Here is a 10676-nt window from a genome sequence, read left to right on the forward strand (position 1 = left end):
CACATGACACCGGCTCTGCGGAACCAAAGGGCGGGTGTTACGGGCTGCCCGGAGCTGACGGATAGGGGCACACTTCCGGTGTCCTTCTACTGCCGGGGCTGACACACAGGAGGAGACACGTGAAAGAGGGGTGAGGACGCGGGGGGCTGCGGGGTCACTGTACATGGATGTGGCATGGATGCTAGACTCGCCCTACGGCAGGCTGTCGTGTCATGGTTGTGCTTTTCCCTATGGGCTGTACCATTATTATATTCAATGGGGAGGGGGGCTGCTGTCATCCCTGTATTAGACTCTACCCTGGTATAATGCTGAGGGTCACTCTAGGTCATTGATGGGGAGCCTTCGGCTGTCCAGGCCAGGCATGATGGGAGTTGTAGTTTTTCCAACAGCTGGAGGGCCGAAGGTTCCCCATCCCTGCTCTAGGTCATTGTTTCCTGAACTGCAGCAGGTGCAACACTACAACTCCCAGCATGCCCGGCAGACAGTATTCTGGGAGTTGTAGTTTTACCACTTCTGGGGAGCCGCAGGTTGGCGTCAGATATGGGAACTGCTGTAGATGTAGGGTGAGTATTAGATGGATGAGGGTGAAGATGAAGGTCGGTGGTGCGGGAGTGGGGGGAGGTAAAGATGGTGGGACCAATACTGCCGCCATGGCTGTGCTTCTCTGTACAGTCTGGTGTGGTGCTGCCCTGTGTGTGTGTGTCAGGACGCCAAGCCTTAGGGTGCGTTTACACAGAAAGATTTATCTGACAGATTTTGGAAGCCAAAGCCAGGAATGAATTTGTAAAGAGGATAGATCCCAGTCTTTCCTTTATGGCCTGCTCCCTGTTTATAGTCTGTTCCTGGTTTTGGCTTCAAAGATCTGTCAGATAAATCTGTCTGTGTAAACGCACCATTAGTCCAGTGATGCAGCATCAAGGGCCATAGTGAAGTACAGCAATGTCTGGGAAGCGCCGACCTTCTGATTTCTGCACTACCTGGGAGACACCACAAAACTTCCTGGATAGAGAAGTCAAAATCTGCAGTGTATCAGCCACATGTGACCATGCCCTAAGGATAGGATGCACATGGTGGGATGTGACTGGAGGGGAAGCTGGGGTGCAGTCCTGTATAACGGTTGTGAAGTTAGAACTCTTCTACTGTAGGGACCTCTCCGGTCGCTGATCTCTGTGTATTAGACGCCTCCGGTCGGTGATCTCTGTGTATTAGACGCCTCCGGTCGGTGATCTCTGTGTATTAGACGCCTCCGGTCGCTGAGCTCTGTGTATTAGACGCCTCCGGGCGCTGATCACTGTGTATTAGACGCCTCCGGTCGCTGATCACTGTGTATTAGACGCCTCCGGTCGCTGATCACTGTGTATTAGACGCCTCCGGTCGCTGAGCTCTGTGTATTAGACGCCTCCGGTCGCTGAGCTCTGTGTATTAGACGCCTCCGGTCGCTGAGCTCTGTGTATTAGACGCCTCCGGTCGCTGAGCTCTGTGTATTAGACGCCTCCGGTCGCTGAGCTCTGTGTATTAGACGCCTCCGGTCGCTGAGCTCTGTGTATTAGACGCCTCCGGTCGCTGATCACTGTGTATTAGACGCCTCCGGTCGCTGATCACTGTGTATTAGACGCCTCCGGTCGCTGATCACTGTGTATTAGACGCCTCCGGTCGCTGATCACTGTGTATTAGACGCCTCCGGTCGCTGAGCTCTGTGTATTAGACGCCTCCGGTCGCTGATTACTGTGTATTAGACGCCTCCGGTCGCTGATCACTGTGTATTAGACGCCTCCGGTCGCTGATCACTGTGTATTAGACGCCTCCGGTCGCTGATCACTGTGTATTAGACGCCTCCGGTCGCTGATCACTGTGTATTAGACGCCTCCGGTCGCTGATCACTGTGTATTAGACGCCTCCGGTCGCTGATCACTGTGTATTAGACGCCTCCGGTCGCTGATCACTGTGTATTAGACCTCTCCGGTCGCTGATCACTGTGTATTAGACCTCTCCGGTCGCTGATCTCTGTGTATTAGACGCTTCCGGTCGCTGATCACTGTGTATTAGACGCCTCCGGTCGCTGATCACTGTGTATTAGACGCCTCCGGTCGCTGATCACTGTGTATTAGACGCCTCCGGTCGCTGATCACTGTGTATTAGACGCCTCCGGTCGCTGATCACTGTGTATTAGACGCCTCCGGTCGCTGATCACTGTGTATTAGACGCCTCCGGTCGCTGATCACTGTGTATTAGACGCCTCCGGTCGCTGATCACTGTGTATTAGACGCCTCCGGTCGCTGATCACTGTGTATTAGACGCCTCCGGTCGCTGATCACTGTGTATTAGACGCCTCCGGTCGCTGATCACTGTGTATTAGACGCCTCCGGTCGCTGATCACTGTGTATTAGACGCCTCCGGTCGCTGATCACTGTGTATTAGACGCCTCCGGTCGCTGATCACTGTGTATTAGACGCCTCCGGTCGCTGATCACTGTGTATTAGACGCCTCCGGTCGCTGATCACTGTGTATTAGACGCCTCCGGTCGCTGATCACTGTGTATTAGACGCCTCCGGTCGCTGATCACTGTGTATTAGACGCCTCCGGTCGCTGATCACTGTGTATTAGACGCCTCCGGTCGCTGATCACTGTGTATTAGACGCCTCCGGTCGCTGATCTCTGTGTATTAGACCTCTCCGGTCGGTGATCTGTGTATTAGACGCCTACGGTCTTTGATCTCTGTGTATTAGACGCCTCCGGTCGCTGATCTGTGTATTAGACCTCTCCGGTCGCTGATCTCTGTGTATTAGACCTCTCCGGTCGCTGATCTCTGTGTATTAGACCTCTCCGGTCGCTGATCACTGTGTATTAGACCTCTCCGGTCGCTGATCTCTGTGTATTAGACCTCTCCGGTCGCTGATCTCTGTGTATTAGACCTCTCCGGTCGCTGATCTCTGTGTATTAGACCTCTCCGGTCGCTGATCACTGTGTATTAGACCTCTCCGGTCGCTGATCACTGTGTATTAGACCTCTCCGGTCGGTGATCTGTGTATTAGACCTCTCCGGTCGGTGATCTGTGTATTAGACCTCTCCGGTCGCTGATCACTGTGTATTAGACCTCTCTCCGGTCGCTGATCTCTGTGTATTAGACCTCTCCGGTCGCTGATCACTGTCTATTAGACGCCTCCGGTCGCTGATCACTGTCTATTAGACGCCTCCGGTCGCTGATCACTGTGTATTAGGCCTCTCCGGTCGCTGATCACTGTGTATTAGGCCTCTCCGGTCGCTGATCACTGTGTATTAGGCCTCTCCGGTCGCTGAGCTCTGTTTATTTAGACGCCTCCGGTCGCTGATCACTGTGTATTAGACCTCTCCGGTCGCTGATCACTGTGTATTAGACCTCTCCGGTCGCTGATCACTGTGTATTAGACCTCTCCGGTCGCTGATCACTGTGTATTAGACCTCTCCGGTCGCTGATCACTGTGTATTAGACGCCTCCGGTCGCTGATCTCTGTGTATTTGACGCCTCCGGTCGCTGAGCTCTGTGTATTAGACGCCTCCGGTCGCTGATCACTGTGTATTAGGCCTCTCCGGTCGCTGATCACTGTGTATTAGGCCTCTCCGGTCGCTGATCTCTGTGTATTAGATGCCTCCGGTCGCTGATCTCTGTGTATTAGACCTCTCCGGTCGCTGATCTCTGTGTATTAGACCTCTCCGGTCGCTGATCTCTGTGTATTAGACCTCTCCGGTCGGTGATCTGTGTATTAGACGCCTACGGTCTTTGATCTCTGTGTATTAGACGCCTACGGTCGCTGAGCTCTGTGTATTAGACGCCTCCGGTCGCTGATCACTGTGTATTAGACCTCTCCGGTCGCTGATCACTGTGTATTAGACCTCTCCGGTCGCTGATCACTGTGTATTAGACGCCTCCGGTCGCCTAGCTCTGTGTATTAGACGCCTCCGGTCGCCTAGCTCTGTGTATTAGACGCCTCCGGTCGCCTAGCTCTGTGTATTAGACGCCTCCGGTCGCCTAGCTCTGTGTATTAGACGCCTCCGGTCGCCTAGCTCTGTGTATTAGACGCCTCCGGTCGCCTAGCTCTGTGTATTAGACGCCTCCGGTCGCTGATCTCTGTGTATTAGACTCCTCCGGTCGCTGATCTCTGTGTATTAGACCTCTCCGGTCGCTGATCACTGTGTATTAGACCTCTCCGGTCGCTGATCACTGTGTATTAGACGCCTCCGGTCGCCTAGCTCTGTGTATTAGACGCCTCCGGTCGCCTAGCTCTGTGTATTAGACGCCTCCGGTCGCCTAGCTCTGTGTATTAGACGCCTCCGGTCGCTGAGCTCTGTGTATTAGACGCCTCCGGTCGCTGAGCTCTGTGTATTAGACGCCTCCGGTCGCTGAGCTCTGTGTATTAGACGCCTCCGGTCGCTGAGCTCTGTGTATTAGACGCCTCCGGTCTGATCTGATGTAACCAGCTGTAATTTCTTGGCTTCCTGTTGTCAGGTGACACATTATTTTAATGATTGATTGTGGGAAGCTGGAGCAATCATGTGACATCATTCTGCTCTTCTGATGGGGCATTATATAGACGCTGTAATGGTGACCATCTTCATTAAATTGGTTATGAAACATTGTAGATCAGGGGTCCCCAAACTTTTCACACAGGGGGCCAGTTAACTGTCCCTAAGACCGTCGGAGGGCTGGACTATAGAAAAAAAACTATATAATCAAATCCCAGTGCAAAATGCCACAACGCCCCCCCCAAAAAAGTAAAAGCATCCCTCTCTTTCCACCCCTCACCCAGCCCACACTCAACCCCTCACTCACCCCTCAACCAGCCTCCCCTAACTCCCCCTTCACACCCTCAACCAGCCCCCTCACCCCATATACTAATAATGTATCCCTGCATTGTCCCCCATATAGTAATAATGTCCCCCATATAGTAATAATGTCCCCCATATAGTTATAATGACCCCCTGCAATGTCCCCCATATAGTTATTATGCCCCCCCCCCCCTGCATTGCTACAAAAAAAAAAAAAAAATTATACTCAACTAATACTGTGTTCATCTCTTCTAGCCTCTTCAGCCGGTCAGTCGCCGGAGGGATCTCCCAGCAGGAGCAGCGACGTCATCACTGCCCCCGCCGGAGGATCCCTCAGAGATCGTGTCCAGGTTACATCCCAGGCGGGGGGGTTGGTGGTGCGTGGGCCGTAGTTTGGGGACCCCTGTTGTAGATGATGGACATATCAAAAAAATGACCCTCCAAGTCTGTTCTGCTGTTTTAGGGTTAAACACACAACATCTTTTTTTCAGACTTTGCATAAATCAATAATACAAGTAAAAATAAGATAAAAATAAAGATAAAAATGCCAGATATTTGTAATTTACTTCTATTAAAAGAAAATAAAAAATCTCAAGTCTTCCAGGACTTATCAGCTGCTGTAAGTCCTGCATGTAGTGGTGTATTCTTTCCAGTCTGCAGAGCAGGAGAGGGTATTGGGTATTTGCTGCTGCTCTGGACAGTTCCTGACATGGACAGAGGTGGCAGCAGAGAGCACTGTGTCAGACTGGAAAGAATACACCACTTCCTGCAGGACATACAACAGCTGATGAGTACTGCAAGACTGGAGATTTTTTCTTAAAAGTAAATCTCTGCCACTTTGATACTAGTTGATTCCCCTCTGGAGTACCCCGTTAATTCTCTGGGAAGGCAGACTCCTTTCTGTCCTGTGTTACAAAAGAAACTGGAAGATCCAGTTACATGCTGCTCATATAAGTCTATAGAAGGTGGATTATTAGGTTGGGGAAAATGGGGGGGGGGGGAGCCAAAAGCTGCAGACTTTAAAGATATCACACAAGAGATGACTGTATATATTATATCTTTGTTGTAGATTTTTCAGCTCCACGGTGTGGACATAACTAGAAACTTCTTACAGCTGAGGGTTTGTCACAATTATATCCAGTCTGACATATAGGATAGGCCATCTGACCTCTGGGACTCCTACCATAGAGTGGTCAGACACCCAGTGATCAAACACTGATAGTTTATCCTAACTATAGTACAGGAGACCCCCTTTAATTATTCTAGAATGGAAATTTCTGTGACCTTGTAAACCACCTTTTACCTCTTTGCTGTATACCCCATCTGTGCTTGCTGCCAGTGAATGGTAACCCTCCATGTTACATTCAGAGACTAAGAACACCTCCTGCCATGTAGGAATCTCCTGGAATAGAAGATGTCTGTATAAGCGCAGGTGGATTGGGAAGAGCTCTACATGTTGGATCCATTCACTGACAGCAAGCAGAGATCTTGAGTATAGGGAGGAAAGAACACTCAGGGTACAAACACACACAGCAGATACGCAGCAGATTTGATGGTGCAGATTTGATGCTGTGTTCAGTTATTTCGATCTAATCTGCTGCGTATCTGCTGCGTATCGCAGCAGTAAATATGCAGCGTATATGCCGTGTGTGTTTGTACCCTCAAAGTATATTGGAGGGTTGAGCTTTAAATACCTGGTATGATCTCTATTATTCCCCCCTGCAGATCATGGCTCAGAACCTGAAGGATTTTGCCGGCCGTCTGCCTGCTGGGCCCCGTGGTCTGGGGACCGGGCTGAAGCTGCTGCTGGGGGCAGGCGCGGTGGGCTATGCCATCAAGGAGTCTGTCTTCACAGGTAAGTCACCCCCCCCCCCCCCCCCCCCCCCCATTGCTGATCCCCCTCCAGGACCTGTGCGGTATCTGACCCCGTCTCTCCCCACAGTGGATGGAGGTCACAGAGCCATCTTCTTCAACCGCATCGGGGGCGTGCAGCAGGACACCATCCTCACCGAGGGGCTTCACTTCAGGTACGGCTCCTTCCTACATTGTAATACCGCCATTACATCTTCCTCATTGTCACCCAGCTTTCCTAGCCCAGCAAGGGCTAGGGTTCGTTTTTTTAGACTCTGGTGCCACATAGTGGAACCAGACAGAGCGCCAGAGCACATGTTCCACCACTTTGCCATTCACGTCTATGGGACCTCAGAACATTCAGAGCTCGGAAGCCACAAATGTGCAACTAGTGTAAGCGGAGAGTCCCAGCTGCTTGTTCCCCATCTTCTCTTACACAAATGTGTCTTATGTTTTACAGGATCCCCTGGTTCCAGTATCCGATTATCTATGACATCAGAGCAAAGCCCCGAAAAATCTCCTCCCCGACTGGGTCCAAAGGTGAGAACTATGTCTACACAATGTCCTTTAGTATATCAGTGTAACTCAGGATCAGCAATGTATGTACACAGTGACCTCACCAGCAGAATAGTGAGTGCAGCTCTGGAGTATAAGGGCTCATGCACACTGAGCAAAAGTCGCGGAATTGAAGAGGAATCAGTTCTTAAATTCTGCTTGAAATTCCTCCCGTAAAAGAATGAACAGAGCAATGTCCCATTGTGTTCCATGGAATTTCCGCTCTGTTGTTCACACTGCAGAATTTCCAAACAAATTTTCTGCCACAGATCTGCTTTCTGCCCAAAGAATTGACATGTCCCTTCTTTGGGTGGATTCTGCTAGAGGAATCCTATAGAAGTCAATGGGGCTTGAATTCTGCTTAAAATTCTCCTTGCATTCCGCTTGAATTCAGCTCAAATTCAGCTCCTATTCTGCTCGCAGCAGAATAGAAGAGGAATTTCAAGCACAAATCTTCAAGCAGAAATTCCTCGTCTTTTGCTCAGTGTGCATGAGCCCTAATACAGGATGTAACTCAGGATCAGTAATGTATGTACACAGTGACCCCACAGGCAGAATAGTGAATGCAGCTCTGGAGTATAATACAGGGTGAGATGTAAGTGTGCTATATACATGTCTGTATAATGTTGCTGTGTTCTTCTTCCCCAGATCTGCAGATGGTGAACATCACCCTGCGTGTCCTCTCTCGGCCTCTGGCCTCTGAGCTCCCTCAGATGTACCAGCGGCTCGGCATGGATTATGATGAGAGAGTCCTGCCCTCCATTGTGAATGAAGTCCTGAAGAGCGTAGTGGCCAAATTCAATGCTTCCCAGCTCATCACACAGAGAGCCCAGGTAATGCCCCTGCAGAGGTGTGTCTGAGCCCAGGTAATGCCCCCGGCAGAGGTGTGTCTGAGCCCAGGTAATGCCCCCTGCAGAGGTGTGTCTGAGCCCAGGTAATGCCCCCGGCAGAGGTGTGTCTGAGCCCAGGTAATGCCCCCGGCAGAGGCGTGTCTGAGCCCAGGTAATGCCCCCGGCAGAGGCGTGTCTGAGCCCAGGTAATGCCCCCGGCAGAGGCGTGTCTGAGCCCAGGTAATGCCCCCGGCAGAGGCGTGTCTGAGCCCAGGTAATGCCCCCGGCAGAGGCGTGTCTGAGCCCAGGTAATGCCCCCGGCAGAGGCGTGTCTGAGCCCAGGTAATGCCCCCGGCAGAGGTGTGTCTGAGCCCAGGTAATGCCCCCTGCAGAGGTGTGTCTGAGCCCAGGTAATGCCCCCGGCAGAGGTGTGTCTGAGCCCAGGTAATGCCCCCGGCAGAGGTGTGTCTGAGCCCAGGTAATGCCCCCGGCAGAGGTGTGTCTGAGCCCAGGTAATGCCCCCGGCAGAGGTGTGTCTGAGCCCAGGTAATGCCCCCGGCAGAGGTGTGTCTGAGCCCAGGTAATGCCCCCGGCAGAGGTGTGTCTGAGCCCAGGTAATGCCCCCGGCAGAGGTGTGTCTGAGCCCAGGTAATGCCCCCGGCAGAGGTGTGTCTGAGCCCAGGTAATGCCCCCGGCAGAGGTGTGTCTGAGCCCAGGTAATGCCCCCGGCAGAGGTGTGTCTGAGCCCAGGTAATGCCCCCGGCAGAGGTGTGTCTGAGCCCAGGTAATGCCCCCGGCAGAGGTGTGTCTGAGCCCAGGTAATGCCCCCGGCAGAGGTGTGTCTGAGCCCAGGTAATGCCCCCGGCAGAGGTGTGTCTGAGCCCAGGTAATGCCCCCGGCAGAGGTGTGTCTGAGCCCAGGTAATGCCCCCGGCAGAGGTGTGTCTGAGCCCAGGTAATGCCCCTGGGAGAGGTGTGTCTGAGCCCAGGTAATGCCCCCGGCAGAGGTGTGTCTGAGCCCAGGTAATGCCCCCTGCAGAGGTGTGTCTGAGCCCAGGTAATGCCCCCGGCAGAGGCGTGTCTGAGCCCAGGTAATGCCCCCGGCAGAGGCGTGTCTGAGCCCAGGTAATGCCCCCGGCAGAGGCGTGTCTGAGCCCAGGTAATGCCCCCGGCAGAGGCGTGTCTGAGCCCAGGTAATGCCCCCGGCAGAGGCGTGTCTGAGCCCAGGTAATGCCCCCGGCAGAGGCGTGTCTGAGCCCAGGTAATGCCCCCGGCAGAGGCGTGTCTGAGCCCAGGTAATGCCCCCGGCAGAGTCGGGTGACTCCTCCAGGAGGTGTGTCGGAGACTCGGGATATTACTGAGTCATACATGTGTCAGGTACTTGACATGAGACAAAGATTATGTATGTCTCGATGGTCCCTCACATGGTGTCTGTCACTTCAGGTCTCTCTCCTGATCCGGCGGGAGCTGACAGAACGGGCGAAGGATTTCAGTTTGATCATGGATGATGTGGCCATCACCGAGCTGAGCTTCAGCAGAGAATACACGGCAGCTGTTGAGTCCAAACAAGTGGGTAAGTGACCTCGGCAGCTTCTCCTCCAGGATCTCCTCGGCACCCATCATCTGTCTGTCCCACCCAATGCTGATGATTTCTCTCTGTTCTCGCCCACAGCTCAGCAGGAGGCGCAGCGAGCTCAGTTTTTGGTGGAGAAGGCCAAGCAGGACCAGAAACAGAAGATCGTGCAGGCCGAGGGAGAAGCCACCGCTGCCAAGATGATATCCTTCCCAGCCAGACATAGCTGCTTACATTATTGTCCTGTTCTGCTGACTGGTGGATATGATGGAAATGTTGTTTAGTTGGGGGGTGGGGGATGGGTTATACCATTACAGTGGAGTTTTACAGGTATGGACATATGATATGATTAGAATAGCCACCATCCTAGCCTTCTTTTTCCTTGACCACCGCTTACATTGGTGATGCTCTCAGTAAAAACCCTGGATACCTGAAACTGAGGCGGATCCGAGCAGCTCAGAGCATAGCCAAGACGGTGAGTACTGTCTATAGATCTGGGGACCACCATGCAGAATTGTCTTCTAGAAGGGGTGGGCTTCTCAGGGAGAAGGAGAATATACAAGGAATGTGAGGTGCACAGTTCTCTGTTGCGCACTTTGGGAGCTACTTCTTGCATTCAAAAAACTTCTCCCCACTAGGGGGAGCTGTAATGGGGAACACCACTGTCTCTCTCCAATTCCTGACATCCCGTGTCCTTTCAGATCGCTGCATCCCAGAACCGTGTATATCTGAATGCCGACAACCTGGTCCTCAACCTCCAGGATGACACCTTCACCAGGTAAGGACGACTCTGACATTACCCATAGACATATGAATATGGTGGCAGGAGATGGTGGGGAAAACATGGCTGCCAGGGGCTTTATGTGTGTGTCTGACCTCCTCACTGTCTCTATACATTGTTCCTCATAGCCATTGTGTGTCTGAAAGTATGTGAACCCCTGGACATCCGCAGCTCAGCTTTCATGTAACATGTTTGTGGTTTTATTGCTTATTTGACTGATTTGTGCTTTTTTTTTCCTTCTTTCGCTTTGTCACTTGGGATGGTGTGAATCCTGCAGAGGAAGG

General features: G+C 52.3%; 1 protein-coding gene across 1 annotated transcript; it reads left to right on the plus strand.

Annotated features, from left to right (window-relative positions):
* Positions 1–22: 22 nt before the first annotated feature.
* On the plus strand, positions 23–10417 carry PHB2 (prohibitin 2). Its single transcript, XM_069979886.1, has 9 exons — positions 23–130; positions 6529–6658; positions 6746–6830; positions 7115–7194; positions 7858–8042; positions 9482–9611; positions 9711–9814; positions 10009–10086; positions 10313–10417. Exons 2-9 carry the CDS (start codon positions 6532–6534, stop codon positions 10391–10393), a joined length of 870 nt encoding a protein of 289 aa, XP_069835987.1. The 5' UTR covers positions 23–130; positions 6529–6531; the 3' UTR covers positions 10394–10417.
* The last annotated feature ends 259 nt before the right edge of the window (positions 10418–10676 follow it).

This window comes from Dendropsophus ebraccatus, chromosome 8, assembly GCF_027789765.1.
Source record: "Dendropsophus ebraccatus isolate aDenEbr1 chromosome 8, aDenEbr1.pat, whole genome shotgun sequence".
NCBI classification, from domain to species: domain Eukaryota; kingdom Metazoa; phylum Chordata; class Amphibia; order Anura; family Hylidae; genus Dendropsophus; species Dendropsophus ebraccatus.